This window comes from Falco biarmicus, chromosome 6, assembly GCF_023638135.1.
Source record: "Falco biarmicus isolate bFalBia1 chromosome 6, bFalBia1.pri, whole genome shotgun sequence".
NCBI classification, from domain to species: Eukaryota; Metazoa; Chordata; class Aves; order Falconiformes; family Falconidae; genus Falco; species Falco biarmicus.
Genome location: NC_079293.1, coordinates 75,155,431 through 75,173,991, shown reverse-complemented (window position 1 = coordinate 75,173,991; position 18,561 = coordinate 75,155,431). Strand labels below are relative to the sequence as shown.

At 40.5% G+C, this 18,561-nt stretch overlaps 1 protein-coding gene across 4 annotated transcripts in view; it reads right to left on the bottom strand.

Moving 5' to 3' along the window:
• PKHD1 (PKHD1 ciliary IPT domain containing fibrocystin/polyductin) overlaps nt 1–18,561 on the bottom strand; it is a 280,766-nt gene that overhangs the window by 67,975 nt on the left and 194,230 nt on the right. For all 4 annotated transcript variants that reach the window (XM_056343184.1, XM_056343183.1, XM_056343185.1 and 1 more), the window contains 5 exons: nt 17,145–17,299; nt 15,082–15,234; nt 13,834–14,712; nt 12,503–12,665; nt 8,396–8,556 (listed from right to left, as the gene is read on the bottom strand). In XM_056343184.1, coding sequence (XP_056199159.1) covers nt 8,396–8,556; nt 12,503–12,665; nt 13,834–14,712; nt 15,082–15,234; nt 17,145–17,299 — 1,511 coding nt within the window. The remainder of the gene's footprint in view (nt 1–8,395; nt 8,557–12,502; nt 12,666–13,833; nt 14,713–15,081; nt 15,235–17,144; nt 17,300–18,561) is intronic.

Sequence of the window (18,561 nt, the reverse complement as noted above, 5' to 3'; positions counted from 1 at the left end):
CCTGGAGAAGAGAAAGTTCCAGGGAGACCTCAGAGCACCTGCCAGTACCTAAAGGGGCCAACAAGAAAGAAGGGGAGGGGCTTTTTAGTAGGATCTGAAGCACTAGGACAAGAGAAAATGGTTTTAAACTGAAATAGGGGAGACTTAGGTTAGGTATTAGCAATAAATTCTTCCCTGTGAGGGCAGCGAGGCGCTGGCCCAGGCTGCCCAGAGCAGCTGTGGGTGCCCCATCCCTGGCAGGGCTCAAGGCCAGACTGGACGGGGCTCTGAGTAACCTGGTCTAGTGGAAGGTGGCCCTGCCCGTGGCAGGGGGTTGGCACTAGATGACCTTTGAAGGTCCCTTCCAACCCAAACCATTCCATAATTCTATTATGTATATGTATAAACGCATTTCTCTATGCTGACCACATGGACAATGAACAATGTCATTCATCTTATTTCCTAGCTTCTGAATTAAGGAAACAACATCCCTGGAAAAGAAAAAAAGCTATTTATTAGAGGCTGAGATGCAGCTCAGTTTGAGGGAATGTAATTTATAGTATTTCAAAATGGAACTGTCATATGGCCACATCAGCCCCAATGCTGACCTAGTTTGCTAAATCTCCAACTCTGCTCTACTCCTTCATGATTTACCAAAACAAATAATGCAGAGTGTCATTCCTTGGCAGAACTGTCCCCTAAGGCACAGTCTCATGGCGGCATCCAGAAAAAATGTGGGCCTTTCCCAACCGGTGGATTCATCACCCACAGATGTTCCTCATGCTGCCATGCTGCCCTCAGTTAACAGAGCTGATCCTTCAGTTCAGCAGGTTCATCTGTTTCACATCTGATGAGCCACCACAGAAGTATCAAAGATAAATACAAAAATAACTATTTCCCCTTTGGCTTACTTTAAACCTTGTTCTCCCATGAGCATCCAAATAATCCTCCCAACTTTGGTCTCAATTTAATTAAGGTCTGCTGAAATCTTTACCAGTCATGTGTTTTCAGGAAAATTAAGTAAAAGTTACAGGCATTTTCTGATCATATTGGGTTTTGTTTTTATAAAACAATAACTGGGTAACAGCTCTTTTAATGTCCTCCATTGCTACTTTCAACCCATTTTGCATGGGCCATTTATTGCAGAAAAAGAAAATCTCTATTTATGAACAACAACAAAAAAAAAAGCTTCAGAGGAAAACAATAAATGTTTCAGGCCAATATTGCATCTGTTTCATTCCTTGCAAATCTAGCAAACCTGCAGTCTGTTCTCAAACATCTTTAATTACTACACATGATTGTGCATAGCAGGTGTGGCTAATCATAGTCCTTGGAATATTAAATAAATATGGTGCAATATTTTCACCCAGCTTTAGCCCTAAGTTATACTGGCAGCCTATGTGTCAAAACTATACACTTCCTCAACTATTACTTGAGAATTTTAAGAATAAAAATTACCAGAAGAAAGATGATTGTACAAAAATCCTTCATCCACATCCCTGGGAATTTTAGACTGTTTACACCTAGATCTGACATTTTATCTTTTTTCTGATGAACCCAGCAAACTTCTCCATATTCGTTTATGACATTTGACTTCAATGCTACATGATCTTTCAGAGTTTTTTACATTACCTGTTGGCAAAATTGAGTATTTAAATATCTGTGCAAGTTGCTTCAGACAAACATTTACGTATGAAATACCTACACTTTTATCATCTGAAAATGTACCAATTACCTCTAGAGAGAAAACAAGACTACTGTAGGAATTTCACAGTTTTAGATTTGTCTAGATTGAAAAGAACATAGGAAAACATAGTCTCAGTTATCTGTTGGTCAGATCAGTTGTCCACAACACAATCCTCTCACCAATAGATTCCCACTAGAGCTGACTCTTTTTTTTTTTAATAAAATATTTCTTTAGCCTTAATAATAATAATAGTAATAATAACAACAATATTAATAACAATAATGATAATGATAATGATAATGATAATAATAATGTTTTGTAAGTTCGTTGTTTAAAACCACAAACATAATTTAAATGTTCAGTAAAGTTCCAAAAAATGCTCCAGGCGTGTTTTTTAATAAAAAAGTAGTATGTAAAATACACTCGGCTGATTCTAGTTAATGCAACCATACTGTTCAACCTGTCTAAGCAGGGTGGGGTGCTTTTAAATTAAGAGTCTGGCTGTCATGGTTTTGGAAGGGAATGCGTTAATGCAGTGACTGACCTTGGGTGAGTCACAAATTCTGTACTCTGCCTAGGAAACTAGTGTGAAAATATATGCCAATCCCACAGGGGTATTACAGACTTAAATTTCACTGATACTTCTACTGTAGTCAAAGAACTTACAAGGAGGTGCCAGATTTTACTAGTGTAAGGTAGAAAATAAATGCAATTATTCACAGGAAAAGCAAGGAGCACATATTAACAACAGGAAGAAAAAGTTGCATGATAGCTAAATCCTATAGCCCAGAACTTCATAATCCTTCAGTACACCAGAATTACTCCAGTAAGTGAAAGTAGAAGACAGACTACATCAGTTACCCTATCAAATTGCTTGAATGCAAACCTAAAGATCTTTCTGCATCTCTTTAGAAACCAGCGTGGAAGTCATATTGGGAACTCTGCATTATAATTAACAATTCCATGAGACACGGGAAGATTATTCTTCTGGCCAAATTTGAAGCCATGCTAAAGGGTAAGAATAAGATTGGGATGGACTTACTTTTGGATTTGCACAAGATCACTGAGGGCTGGTGTAGTGGGTTGACCTTGGCTGGATGCCAGGGGCCCACCCAGCTGTTCTATCACACCCCACCTCAGCAGAACAGAGGGGGAGAAAATAAGATGGAAAAAAACCCCACAACTTGTGGGTAAACATAAAAGCAGTTTATTGAAGCAACAGCAAAAGTTGCACATGTTAAAGTGAAGGAAAACAAAAGATGTTATTCTCTACTTCCCATCAGCAGGTGATGTTTGGCCCCTTCCTGAGAAGCAGGGCTGCAGTACATGTAGAAGTTGTTCCAGAAGACAAATGTAGCAAATATCGAATGCCACCCACATATTTCCTCCTTTCTCTAAGCTTTGATATTTGAGCAGCCATCATATGGTATGGAATATGCCGTTGGTCGCTTTGGGTCAGCTGTCCTGGTTATGTCCCTTCCCAAAATCTTGCCCACCCCCCGCCTACTGAGGGAAGCAGGGGGGGCTGTGGGGGGAAGGTTGGTGAGACAGCCTTGGTGCTGTGGGAGCACTGCACAGCAGCAGTCAAACCACTGGTGTGATATCCCCACCTTTCTAGCCCCCAGTACAAGCACAGCACTGTGAGGGCTGCTATGGGGCTCGGCCAGACCCAATACCACTGGGCATCTGCCTGCATGAATATGAACATTCAAAGGCACCTGTCCTAACATCTGGAATCCTCATAGTCTAATGTTTAATTACAAATATAAGCTGAGATTAAAGAACTGTACAGCAAGCTGCAATCTTTCAGCTTTGCTTGGAAAGTCAGTCTGCAAGTGAGATACTGGCAGACAGTTTTTCTGATGACCATTTCCTTTCTTTGCTTCCCTTGCCACATTCTCATTTCTCCAGCTATAACCCCATCATAATATCTCTCCTACAAGGCAGGATAAAAGAAGTCAAAGAAGTTGTTAAATCACTGATATTTGCTCATTTCTGCTTTTCTTAGTCACTTTATCACTAAATTGGATGACTGACACTGGCAATAATTTAATATTCATGTTAGCTCATTTGTTCCCCAAGGCTCGATCCTGGGCCCCATGCTGTTCACCATCTTTATAAATGATCTGGATGATAGGATTGAAAGCACCCTCGCCAAACTTGCTGATGACACTAAACTGGATGATGAGGTGTACACATCAGAAAGGAAAACCATCTTACAGAGAGACCTGGACAAGCTGGAAGAGTGGACTAGCAAGAACTATATGAAGTTTAACAAAGACAAGTGCCAAGACCTGCACCTCTAACCAAACAGCCCAGTACAGGCTAGGATCTGTGTGGCTGGAGAGCAGCCTTGTTGAAAAAGACCTGGGGGTCCTGGTGGACAGCAAGATGAACATAATTTAGCAGTGCACTGATGAAGCAACAAAGGCAAAATCAGATCCTGGGCTGCATCCACAGAGGCATTGCTAGCAGACATGGAGATATGACCATCTCACTCTACTCAGTGCTTATCAGGCCACACCTGTGTTCACTTTTGGTCCCTACAATTCAAGAAAGATGCAGACAGACTGGAAAGGATCCAAAGGCAGGCCACAAAGATGATCAAAGGGCTGGAGAACCTGTCCTATGAGGAAAGACTGAGTTACAGAACCACAGAATAGTCAGGGCTGGAAGGAACCTCAGATCATCTAGTCCAACCCCCTGCTAAAGTAGGTTCTCCTAGAGCAGGTTGCACAGAGTCATATCCAGTTGGGTTTTGTGTGCCTCCAGAGAAGGAGACTGCACAGCTTCTCTGGGCAGCCTGTTCCAGTGCTCTGTCACCCTCAAAGTAAAGAGGTATTTCCTCATATTCAGTTGGAACTTCCTGTTCTCAACACCTGAGTTAGGTCTTTTCTCCTTGGAGAAGACAAGGCTCAGGGAGGACCCCATCACAGTATTCCAGTACTCAAACAGAAGCCATGAAGGCTCTCTCTTCACAAGAAGCCACATGGAGAAGACAAGGGGCAACAGGCACTATTTGCACCAGAAAAGGTCTCATCTCAATATAAGAAATAAATCTTTTACAGTGAGAACAATCATTCAGTGGAACAACCTCCCTAGGGACATGGTAGAGCTTCCATCACTGGAGGTTTTCTAGATGTGATTGGACAAGATGCTAGATAATCTCTTCTAGGGTCCCTTTTCCACAAGATGCTGGACCAGATGATCTTTTGAGGTCCCTTCCTGCCTGGGCTGTTTTATGTTTCTATGATTATTCAGCCCAAATTACTTCCAAAAATGCCTAGAACATATCTGCCAGCAGGAAGAAAATGTGTGTCTGCAGGCTCTAGACTAAAACCTGAAAAAATTGGTTTAATCTCTCAGACATACATGTATCAGCCCACTTCAGTTGTGCCCTTAAGGTGTCCATCTCGCTTTGTTCACTAGAAAGGACACTGAAGACAATGGAAGTGGGGTCAGCTGAATCTTCTACCAGCCTCTGGCCTTCAGCTACAGTTCCACCAAGGGAAGGCAACAAACTTCAATGTCTCTGGGAGTTGTGTGTTGTCAGATTACAGGCATGAGGCAGTACAATAAACAGAGCCCTATAAATATTGCGGGTAGCCAGCAAATGGTCGAAACTAACTGTAGAAGTGATGGTTGTATCAGGTCTCCTTCGTGGAGTAGGGCTTTTAATGTGGACACAGAACTCAACTGAGTACACAAACTGTTCATTTACCCTTCATTCCTCAGCTAGACACACGCATGTTTATAGCTAGTTCTGCTGTACAGGTTGTGATTCTGGTATTTCCTGTATTGTGGTACCATTTGCTGCTCCAGGCCTGGCCCCAAGCTCTTTTGTAAGAGGTTTGGTATAGAGATGAGTTTTGAGAGAAAAACATTTTGTCATCCAAAAATGGCAGCTCAAAGAGATTAAAATAGTTACAAATTCATGTTAAACTCATTAAATTGTTTTGGATAATTTGAAAAATGATACTGTGAAAGTTCCTCATAAATGATTCAGGGGTGTGCGTGCTGGAAAACATTTCATTCTAAACTTTCGCAGCATTATATTTAAAAGAAAAAAGCAAAAAGTACCTTTAGATTGAAAAATAATTATGCTTTGTTTAACTCAAAACCAGTTTTGTTGTTGCTCATTTTTCTTTTAGTAGAAATAATAATAACAAAAATCTTTTATCTGTTCCCTCCTGGTTTGTTGGGGTTTTTTTCTGAATTCTCTGTTTATCCAGAAAACTAAACCTTCAGTTTCACGTGAACAACTCTGCTTCTACAGAAAGCCAAAATAAGAAGACCTGGTCCCTTACCCAAAGAACTAAGACAGCACATAAAAGATCAAGCACACAGGAGGAACCCAGAAAGACAAAAGACCAAGCACACAGGAAGACAAAAGAAAAAAAAAAAGTGGGTACATAATTAATTATACATTGCATGGCTTGCTACTGCCCACCTGCAGTGGGCAGATTTCAAGAAGCAAAGCGGCCCTTCCTTGCCTGTTGCATACACACACACACATATATAAATAATATATAACACATATTCTATATTGATTGCATTTTCAATAAAAGATGTCATGCAAATTCAGAGGCATTGATATCAAACTGAATGATCCCCTGTGCCTCAGTTATGGCTCTCACAGCTTCTTCCCTATGTATTCTTCTGAGAAAGCATCTTCCTGGCTTTTGCATCCCTCAAGTATAACGCATGTTTTGGTTTGCTCCCCCTGGAGTAATCAAAATATCTAGGAATGGCTGAGGGCAAATAATTTCTAAGCTGATTGTCCAAACTGGAAGCTTAAAGGGAATGTATATATATATGCACCTGGATAAAGGTGTACTTAAGAGGATGTGGAAAGCCAGAGCTCTTAAGTCTCAAAGAAACTTGTGTCCCTCACAAGGGAATGGCAAGGATGTTGTGTAGCTACCTGAAAAGTCTATCTCTTGTTTCTGTGGTTAGTCAGGCTAGCAGAGAACTAGCCACTGCATTGCAGTGCTCTGATGAAGCTGCTGGAAGTGGTCAGAATTACTTAGGTTTGCCACTGGTAACCTGAGTGGTAACTCAGGGACAAAAGGTACCAGGTGGACACATGGATGAGAGACTCAGCAGGTGGGTCTTGACCACTCAGATAACGTAAGTACCAAATGGTCATCTGGATTCAGGAAAGGCAGTACTTCAGAAAGGCAGATATTAAAGCCAAAAGCTGCTCAACAACATCATAACACCACCATCTCCACTGGCCTTGAAGCACTGTCATGCCAAGGGTGAATCTGGCCCCATGGAAGGCCTGTGGGGGCAGGAAAGGTGAGCGTTTTCTCCTGCTTGTCTAGCACGAGAGCCTGTGTTGCAATGTGCAAAATACTCCATACTGCAACTTTCAAGAAGGAGGAGGAGGGGGTAGAGAAGGGAAGAAGGTGACTATGAATTCACCTGCACATCAGGCTGTGCCTTTCCAAATGTCAACATCGAGAGGAAAGGAACTGCAGGTCAGAATGGGAAATACAGAGGAATTTAACACACAGTTGTGAAGGCAGGGGGAAAAAAGATCTTCATTCATATTTGGGCAGCAAGAAGAAAACAGCAATTTTGTTACAGCCTCAGAAGCAGGCAGCGTTTACCATATGCTGTCACCTCCATTCCACAAGAAGATAAACCCTGTGGAGTGCAGGTTGCACTGTCAGTGCACTTTAGATGGTGCAGATTCCTGGCACGCCTGTGACTGTGTACCAGGGTGTGTTAAAAATGGTATGAATGTAAATAAAATCCATGTTCTGTATGCAAAAAGATGTATGCATTAATATGCAGGTGTTAAGTGGTAATACCGCTAGGGTATCGCACTTGCATGCAATTCATAGTCAGGACAGAAAAGGTGGAGTAAAAACCAGTGTGTTTACAACTAAAGAACACATTAATCAGCCCTGTAAGCAGCCAGTTCGAGTGGGATCCTTAGAGGAAAAGCCTTTACTGGGTACACATTAGGCATTTTGTTTAAAGATTAAAGTTCTGGTGTTTAATCAGTATTAGAGTGGGATGGAAAACAGGATTAATTACAGTCCCTTCCATCAGTCTCCCATACCGCTGAAGTCACACATGATGCGCCTTTTCAGCAAAATGTCCGCCTTCAGCAGCAGGCACAGGAAACGCTAATTCTAATTAAAGAGTTTATTTGGAATCAGAGAGCAGAGTTTTAATCAGGATGAGAATGGAGCCTTGCTGTGTGAACCTTCAGAAAGTGGTTACTGAGCAGAATGGGCCTTTTTAAACCAGAGGGAGCGTTCTTTAAACTTCTGGAGTGGGTTTTGAGCTTGATTGTCTCCTCAGTGGGATATGGATGAAAATCCTTGCTGGGCCAATTATTGTTATTGTTTTGCACTTACATAGCATTCACACGGCATGTGTCAGTGGTCCCAGAGGGTTTTGCAAAGGGCACATAAGTTCTGTTCTGGTCTTAAAGTGAATTAATTAAACCCCAAAGGGGCTTAAGGATGCCAGGTGACATGATTCTGCAAGAAGGCAGAGAGGCACTGGTGGACACGGAGCTGTGCAATGAGGCCTGCCAGACTTCTACACTATAATTCACTACATCCATCCTGGAAAGGCATCACACAATCTGGGACCACCACCATCTCGTCCTCAGCTGTAGGTCTCAGTGAAAGCCTGGGGTGAAATTGTATCCCATGGGTCAAATGTATGCATGACTTTGCAAGCACTGCTGACAGCACAGGTACTTACCAGCTTGCAAGTAGAACTGTATCCATTCAAATTCTGACTTTGGGAAAACAGAAACAGGTGGATCTAGGTCCAAGACACCTCCATCCAAATCCTTGAAAAGCGCCTTCCTCGAGCCTTTGCATCTCTTTTCAGGGAACATGGTGTCTTCAGAAGTCTGTACACTGACAGGTAGGAGAGGTAATGTTATTATGGAGAAGAGAACAAAGGAAACATTTTGTGCTCTTGTTTGTAATTTATTTACACTGGAAACAAACACTCCTGCACATACATGCAATGTCTTAATATTTACCAGATGAACTCACATGCCCGAGAAAAGTAAAAAATGGAAAATTAGTGAAAATGAAAGAAACCTAAGCATACTTTGGCATACTCTGCAAAGAAATTCTGCAGCAATATTGATATTTTGGCCTGTTTGTATCCAAACTGACAAAAAAAAAAAAACAACTCAACATCCTCTCTTTCCAAATGTTGGCTGGGTTTGGACAGAGAAAGTCATCTTCTTTCCAACATAACTTCTATTTCCATATGTCTTCCTCCTTGGGGCTGGTTTTGGCCAGTGTGGACCATCACTGTCCTTAAAACCAGCTATACAGTTGCAGTTTGAGTAACTCTGGATCCTTTTTGGCTTTTCTGATTTGAGGAACTGCAATGATGCAACCATCAATATAACCAGGCAGATGAAACCTGTAGTTGCTGAGTGAAGAGAAACATGTATTGGCTGTTATGGCATGAAGCGACGAGGAATATCTGTGCTGCAGTGTACAGTGCTGACACAGAACAGGCATTGCTCTTTCACATCCACCAGATGATGGATTGTTTAGTTATTGCTTAAAGATTGGTGTGTGTTGTACGTAGTATTTTGTTAAAAAGCGCTGGCTGCCCAGTAGTACCTGTTTGCCTTGCTCTTACCTCTGCACTTTGGAATGGGAAAGCCCTCTGAAGGGTCAGAAAATTGCACCTTCCCATAAACAACTATATTTATGCAGATGAAAGCATGAAGCAAGGTTAAATGGCAGAATATATGAGAAAGGGAGCCAGAAGGGCACACACATCTTAAACAAAAGCTTGGAGACTCCTGGAACAAGCAGGAGGAAGATTTACAGTCAGGCCACAGAGGGTCCATCTATCCAAGTTAGCCAGTTTCAGAACCCATGCTTTTCCTAGATCAGCTGGTACAGTCTGTCCATGTTTGTAGAGTTAAATTCCTTTAGCATTCAAAACAGGATGGTCACATTCAAACTATCAGTTTAGAAAAGTCCTTGAGCAGTTCCTGAGCTATGACACTAGTTGGGTCAACGCTAGCTGGCTCATGTCAAAAACAAGCCAGTGACCATGCTAAGAGTTGAACAGTGCTAAAACTCAAGTTCTGATGGCCAGTTCCTTGGCTCTACTTAATTTGCTAGTATTAACATAACCATAAGAAACAAATTAAAGAGACTTCTGCTAAGGATTCAGAGAAGCTTGATGCAGGTGAAGGAGCCACTTAACATTTCTAAAGCAGAAGCAAACTTGAAAGAGAAATAACTTTCTAATAGGACACAGTGCATAAGGATTGCTATGTTTATAACCCTGTTTTGTTTGTTGTTGCTGTTCTTTCATAATCAGGTGTTTGGGACTGTGTCTGAAAGGATTATTGTCCTAATTTATGTTTTAATACAAAGATGGGTTTGGAGATTCAATGTAACTTTCGTGGTTTTGATGGTCTTAAAGTGAATTGCACATGGATTTCACCCCAAAGGTACACCTGAGCCAGGGTTTCATCACCTAATCACACATATCTAGTAGTAACTGATTACTCAACCAGTACTGTCTCCCAGACAACAAATAGCTACTTCTCTCTTTCTAATGACAGATTCAGGTCCTAAGAATAGAACTAAACCATACTTTGAAAATAAGACTAATCAGGTTAGCGTTCAGAGCATTAGTCCAAACAAGGACAAAGCTCTTTTTGGATGCCATGATATTGTATTTCATCAAGTTACATCTAATTTCAAAAAAAGTTTATCTAATTTTATCATCAGTATACTCTCAGGAGGGATTTGTAACTTTAGTGGCTTGAAGCAGACAAAAAAGGCTATAAATGTCTATGTAAATCATTAAAAACTGGCATCCATGGAGGGAGGTATCTGCAACAGGACATGTTTGTTGGAGGAGAGCTCACCTCACCTGAGACATATATGTGACAGTTGAGATTAATCATTTCCTAGACAAGGGTCTCTATTGACTACAGAAAGAATTTAGTGTTTTCTTTAGATTATACACTTAATTTTTTGATCACTGAAGTGCAGTGAGCTAAATCACATTTTGAGAATTTTAAGTGCTTTTAACTGCATTTTGACTAAAGGTTTAACACAGCTTAAAGGAACTAGCCAAGTGGCCATATCATTCCTATTACAAAATACAATGAAAGACGATGACTTGTAATCCAGAGAAGTCCAGGAAAACATCTTCAGATTACTACATGGTCTTGAAGAAAAATTAGAATTTCTTGTGCTCAGATTGGAACAACTCAATTATTGGTATTTTGAATGTAGAGGTTTACAGGAATGGCAGAGAAACAAATGGGACAATGCCCCCAGCAAACACAGCTCAAAATAGATGGAGAACAAAGATAGTTCCTCTGATCCTGACAGCTAGTTCAATTCCTGGACATTTCTCAGAAGATCCAGCGTTTCAGCTGGTTAGGTCTACTAGTAGGACAAGCAAAGTATCTCATGGTGTTGCTGTATTGTCTGATGTTTCCATTTCCTCTCTTGCTCTAAGGCAATTCTCACCTTCTCTTTGACAGGACATATCCACCAAGACATCCCTCCAGGATGCTGAAGCATTGTTATGCAGCCACAGCCCAGGTCAAGCTCAGCAGCTGCAGAGGTGGATTAAATAAATGCACGCAGATAATGCACAAGGAGTACTGAGGGATGTAATCACCGCAGAGGTTTGCCAGACTACTAGGAAAGCATTCAGTTATCCATATGCATTCATCATGTTTGAAAATCACCAGCCCTTGCAGTGGACTCTGTATTCAGCAGCTCACTAATAGCATAATATTGTGGGATGGACACAAAAGTGAAACATAATGGGAGCTGACAAGCTGGACAGGTCTCAGAAATCTACACTCAAACTAATGCCCAGAGCAAAAAGCAAAAATTCTGGCAGAAGGCTGGAGGGGCTCTAAACATAGCAGTGTGGGACACCTCCAATTATTTTTGACTGGCAAGTGGAGTCCATGCTGGATTTTTTTGCTACTTCAAGGCTTTCCTGACATAGCCTCTGTGCTGTGTTCTCTGGTTGTAATAAATAAATAGGCATGTGGTTTCCATTGGACGTGGTATGTTTAAACTGCTGCAACCAGCAGTGTTTTAAGGTTATAGATGAAGCTTTTCCCTCCCTCTTCCATGTTTCTACATGCACAGACGATATTCTCCCTGGGCAGGAGCAGTTCTGGCAATCATTTGACATCTCACAGCCTGCCTGGTACTGACCAACATTTCCAATGTGATCTCGCAGGCAAAAATCAAGCTCCGCTTCCCCAATCAAAAGGACATTCCGTATCTCAGGGTTTTTTGCTGGAGGTCCTGACATTTTCTGAAGCTTGCGGTTGAGAATTCAGAGGTGCTCAGGATGGAGTTTTAAGAAATGGGATATGTGGGGCTTGTTCTGCTATACAAATGTCAGTAAAAAGGGAAATCCGAGAGGATTATTCTGGAGAAGCACCTTGATGGAATCTGAACCTTAAATTTTCAAAAATTGCCCTAGACTAAGTTTGCTAAGGTTTTTCTTCTCTTTTTTTTCTTTTTTTCTTTGCTTTTTTTTTTTTTCCCCCCTGGATTTCAGTTTTTCTGTGCATGTTTGTTTGATGGCTGAGCCTGACTTTTGACAGACAGGAGCAGTACAAAAGCAGAGACAGAGACAAAGAATGGGACTGCTCTGCAGCTAGACATCCAGTCTAAGCTAATTGCTTAAAATCATTGTAAGACAATAAAAAAAAACAGCTGATACAGAGGTGAAGATGGGCCCAAAACTGAGGGTGCTCTTTTTTTTTTCTTTTTCTTTTTTTTTTTCCCCCACAAGCCATTGAAAAATATAGTTCAAAATGAAACATATTACCTTGTTGGGTGAAAGTAGAACTTGTCCCTCTCATTGACATGTAACATCCTTGATGACTCTGCTGTGATAAGAGGCATGATGCCTAAATGGTCAGCATTTGACATGATGCAGACATCCCTGTCTTCACTGTAGCAGCTTTTTGTAAAACCAGTAAAGGTGACTTCTGCCAGGGATTAAGAGGAGATCAAGTGAGGAAAAGTGGTTGGGGAAGTGCCAGAAGTAGAGAAAGAAAGGCTCTATGACATTTTCCATGTTAAATTGCTCCCATATGTGTGTGTGTGTGTGTATACATATATATATGTACAAATAATTTTTGTATCAGAATAATTGCTTGATCATAGATCCTCAGTTGGCTTTAGAATATTTTGTAGCCAAGTTACGTCCTAAGTTGACACAAGCCAAGTCATACCCATATGAAATGAAGTCAAACAAAATGGTAACTGAGAAAGAAACAAAAGTAAGAATGATTAAGAAATTTTCATCTGAATGAGTAAGAACCAGTCTAATGACAACATGCCTTGGACAGTTTATCCACTTGCCAGATAAGAACAGAAAATGAGCTGGGTCTGGTAACACAGGCTTGGCTCTGGCACTGAACTGTTACGCAGCTACAAAATCCATGGTTTTGCCGCAAGTTTTCTGCAATACCCTAGGCAATTCTGTTTGTCTTTCTCTGATTCTCTTATTCTTCAGTAAAAAGAGGATAATGTATTTTCTTACAGAAGTAGGTAGCAATGAGGGATAAAGGCATGAAAAACTGAGGTATTTAGATCCCACCATGGCAAGCAGCTATTTAGGTTCTGCTAAATGCAAATACTACTCTGGGGACTGTAAAATTCATTTGAACCAAAGACGAGGGATACATAACTGACTTTTATTCCTCTTGTGCAATCCCTTCTAACAATAAAAGCCATAACTGTTTCTGTGCAGCTGTAGTCATTATGTTCTACGCAAATTCTATACAAAGTGTGCTATTCACTTCTCAAACTTGTTATCTTTATTTAGCTAGAGGTAACTGTAGATCAGAGAGATGAATCAGGTGGAAAAATAGATAGTACAAAAGGCAGGCATGTTTGAGATAAAATATATACATTAGCACATGACATAATTATCCTGCAGTAAATGCAGTAAATGAAAAATACCAAATAATTAATTTCTTTTTAATGAACGTATCAAACTGGTGAGCAATTCTGTTACTAATTCCACTGAGGCTTGGATTTCTCCACCATGACCACTTGTGGTGTGGAAAGCTGTAACTTCAATTGGAAAAATTAAATTAGTCAAGAAAAGCAGTGACAGAATAGTCTGCCTAGTGGACATGGAAGACCAACCTTTCAGCTTCATGAGCCCCAGGACTTTTGGACAATGCCCAGTCTTGTGCCATGGGTTTTCTGGCCTTTGGCTGAGAACAGTGGTAAATGTAGGCCATAAAATCCCAACACGGCCTCTTAGAGGGTAGGATGGTGGTCGATCCTTGGCTGTTAGATCAGCTGAGTGAGGCTTGATCCTGTCTGTGATACAGTCAAAAGCTGAGCTTGTTGCCACAATGATGGAGTTTCTAAGCTCTATGAATCTTTTCCCTGTGTGGCATTGCATGGCGTAGAGACAGTACACTACTGGCATGAGACCCACGGTGTTGTCCACCAGCACCACATTGTCCATGACGACGCTGCTTCCAAGATGGAACATGACACCATAGTCATAATTCTTATAGGATAGAAAGCCTGTGATTCTCGTGCAGGTCTGAAATCCATCTTCCTGATAGAGATGAATACCATGGAGACATGAATGAGCCACATTTTCACTGCAGTACTCTCTATCTAACAAACAATCTTGGCCCCTGACATGGAAGCCAATTCGCTCAGATCCTGCCACAGCATTGCCACAGAGCGAGACACCAATTACAAGGTTCACCTTGATGGCAGCAACCCAGTTTAGTGAGCCTTCTGGCTGCCTGCTCAGAATAACAAGGTTCCTGATGAGAGAATGATTTTGCCCTTCCAAATCAATGCCAGGTCCAACTGTATTGAACACCATGTTATCATGCAACAAGATCCAGCTGCTCATGACCGCTTTAATGCCAGCTCCGCAGCTACTACTGATGCTGGATGACACCACTGAGGACTTTTGAGATATGTTCCTGAATTCGACGGCAGAAAGCTGAGGAGGCCCAAAGTTCAAAAATTCTGTATTTAAGATTTGAAGGACACCTGCAATGAGATAACTATAGTGAAACAGAAGCTTACAAAATTACTTCAGAACTGGTAAGGGTGACAGCCATCTAAACAGTACTCAGGCATATAATAGCAGGCAGTCTTTGCCAGCGTATTGCCAGCAATGGATATTTGATAATAAATATATATAAAGTTACAGCAGAAAACATCTAACCACAGAACAGACCCTCCTAAAATATATCCCATTATGTATGAAATATTATTAGCACTCAAGTTTCATACATGTTGCAGAGTCATAGTTCACTTAGAGTTGCACAGCACATGTGAACGGATACATCCGTTCTTAGACTGTACTTTCTCAGGCAGAACTGGTCTGGTCAAGGAGGACAGGTGAATCTCAAGTACCTTCAAACTCTCTTCCACCAGAGTCTGTAAAACGTCCCACCAGCATCCTCCCAGTGCAAACCACATCAGATTTTATCTGTATGTTCCGTGTTAAGAGTCCAACCTCCGCAGCCAAAGGGATGCGTCTACCGTCTTCTGTGTCATGGGAATGCCCTGGAGAGTTTCAAGAAAGAAAATGTGATAAGTGTCTATCATACCTATAAACCATTGCTTTGAGGGACATAAAGCCTGACAGCTTATGCTCAGCCTCTCTTCAGAATATGCGCTGACATTCAGGTGTGTTTTTCCTCCAGCACAACCTACATGCATCAACACAAAAACAGAAAGGCCACCTGCCCATCAAATATTCACCACGCACTTATATTTTACCAACATTTTTCATTTTTAGAAAAAGAATGTGCTAAACCTTTTCCCTGCGGTGTGCAGACGCCAAATCAATGAACAGATTCACACTTCATCTTTTCTAAGCTATATGTGCTGGAGTTATTCTTCAGTATGCTGCAGAGCTGATCTCCATGAATTCTCATTAGGATCAGACCAATGACAATGCTAAAAACAACTTGCACGGAGTCTTGTTGTGGTTGTGTGCATTTTCTAAACAAAGCCTTCCTAAACGAGACTTTTGAGAGAGTTTATGCAGATGTCTAGCTTGGAATTAGACTCAGGTGACTTCAGATACCTACAGATATGATTTACTTATCCAAACTGGTTTTATGCACAATGGAGAGCAATAGGCAATTCTCAAGTGTGATTTGTTATCTATTTTACACATCTGCTTTAGGGGGAGATTAAATAGAAACAAGAAGTATGTGGTTTTTTGCTTTGATTATCAAGGGAGCTGAGATTGACTAGCTCATGTGTGAACATTTACTGTAGATATCTACATTTGCCCAGGTGAATCCCAGTATTTATGTAGCTCAGTTCTCCCGTGAGTCCTTTTTTTCTTTTTTTTTTTTTTTTTCAGCTATATCTAACAACTGCTGCAGTACTCAATGTGTATGCAATCATTTCATCTCAGGATACTCTTATTATATCTACATTAGCTGAGAAAATAGGTTAAGAACCATTCTCTGGCCCCAAGACTGACTGGCAGGGTTCTTCCTTCCCTCACAAAAAAAGAAAGGCAATGTACAAACTACTGGAAATGGAGTCTAGATGTGTTATCTTTTGAACTACTTTTTTTATTATTATTATTTTCAAATGCAACTGTCACACAAAATGTGCCATGGAGGCCACTGAGGACAATTGTAGAATAGGGCCCAGTTCCAAGTGTTAGCACAGGTACAGCCAATTAAACCACACGTTGTTTCTGAACCTTTTTATCCATCCTACTAACTTCCATGCCAATTAACTTGACTAAAGACTGAATTAAAAAATACATTGCTATACACAGGAAAAATCCTGGGTTTGGAACTTCACAATTTGATCTGTTAATAGAAGTTTTTTTATTTTGTTAAATAGATGGTGATAGATTTACTTTATAGGTTGAAATAAAATTAAATAATCTATTTTTCCACCTAAATACAGATCCCATATAATCTACACAGGAAATAGAGTTACATACATATTTTATGTTTATTTACATATTGGATTACAAATATATTAATTTCATGCCATGAAATTGGTAAAATTTTGCACTTAAAACTCCATGGATCTAACTATTTTGAAATTTGAAAAAAAGGATTTTTTTTAATTTTTCAGGTTTTGAAAAATGACAAAAATTGTGCAAATGGTCTTCAAAAAACCTGTATTTTTTCCCTTTACTTTCAGTTACTTTCTTTCTTTGTTAACCAGTTCTACTTAAAACACGAAACACCACAAAGTTTTCTGAAATTATTCAGCACTGAATTCAGCATTAATTTTATTCCCAGAAATTTATGTTAGAATCAGCCATTCTGCGCAATATTGAGGATCATGTTTTTAGCAGATCAAAACAGAAAGAAAAAGCAAATGGAGGAAGACATGAAAATACCTCAATAAAGTAAAATTGATCTTGGTGAGGTATGAAAGGGAAAGTCAATACTTCAGAAGAAAACTCTCAAATGGAAAGGCAGATTCCTTACCAATGTGCCTGTGCAGAAGGCGTTCATGAATTCTTATGCTATGACCATTGACTTCTTTAAGTGTAACTACTTCAGCTTGGTGGGCTTCATAGGAGGAAGAGCTGATCACAATATTTCCACCAGAATTCCAGTCTACTTCGTCCTCCACAAAAATCCTGTCATGGCAAGATATTAAGTTAATGTCATTACAGTTATGAAAGTTATGCTCTCAGATTTCCTAAAAAATGAACATCAGTTTTGCCTAGGCAGCTCTCGGAAAGAATCCACAGGCTATGCTTTAGGAAAAGCCCCTTTAGGGCTTTCTGCAAAAACAGATGTCTAAAATATGTGGAAGGAAATTAATCCTGAAACGTCTATTTCACACCACTGATTTACAAGGTATACTGTTCCAGTACGGAGTTGCAGGACTCAATTACGTTGCCTCCTAAAGATGTGTCAGGCTATTTTTGGTGCCAGGAATATCCTAGAGCTGAAAGTCAGCTTCGAACTTAGACAACAAAATGTAGGTTGTGTAGGGTTGTGTATGTGTGTGCACTTGGCATTAAGCTTCTGCTATAGTTGATGGATACAGACAGTATTGGGTGGAAGGCAATTTGGCCCTCTCTGAACTGGGCACACAGAGCACAATTTGATTCCCTAAAGAAGAGCACCTCTTGTTACCTGACAGGTTCCAGGATATTTAAGGCATCAGCTGGTAGATATGATAGGAGTTGTTCATGGAGAGTGTTCCTGGAGACACCACTGGAAGCCATGGAGGGGACTTAAAGGCACCTCAGATGAGCCCCAAACCTATGTTTAGGTACCTGAATCCTGCCCTTAGCAGTGGCAAAGTCCTCTAGGCTCCAGCACCGAGAACTCTGCTGACTCTACCAGGAGCTTAGTTACCTTCTTAAACATTACACAGACACCTACATTTATCTTTTTCAATTTTCAACTAAAAATCTCCATTTGCATTCAAAGCTCTATCTGGAGGTCAGCAGGGTTTTAGCTTCACATATAGAAAATAAAAGCATTTAATGGAAGCAAAATGGACAATGATCAGTTTTTATATATATTTGATAAACACCTTTTCCTATTACAGGGGGTGGTCAGGTGTCCTGTTATTGGTGCTGGCCAGGTGATGGTCTATACTGCTCAGGTGATTGTTGAGAAAAAAGACCACCGAATGAATTGAGAAAACACCTCATCATGTAGTCAGGAGTGACAGAAGTGTAGAGAGAAAGGAAAGTCCTAAAGGGATAGAGCTGGAGATATATGTTTACAAGTTTTTGTAGTGTCTTTTCTCACACCTTTTTTCAAATATGAGCAGGCTTAAGATGAGTACTTCCAGTTCACAGCACCTGTGAACATTCAATAGAGAAGTCTATCAAACTTTGATATTTTTTTTTTATTATTTTTATTTTTTTTTTTGCTTAGA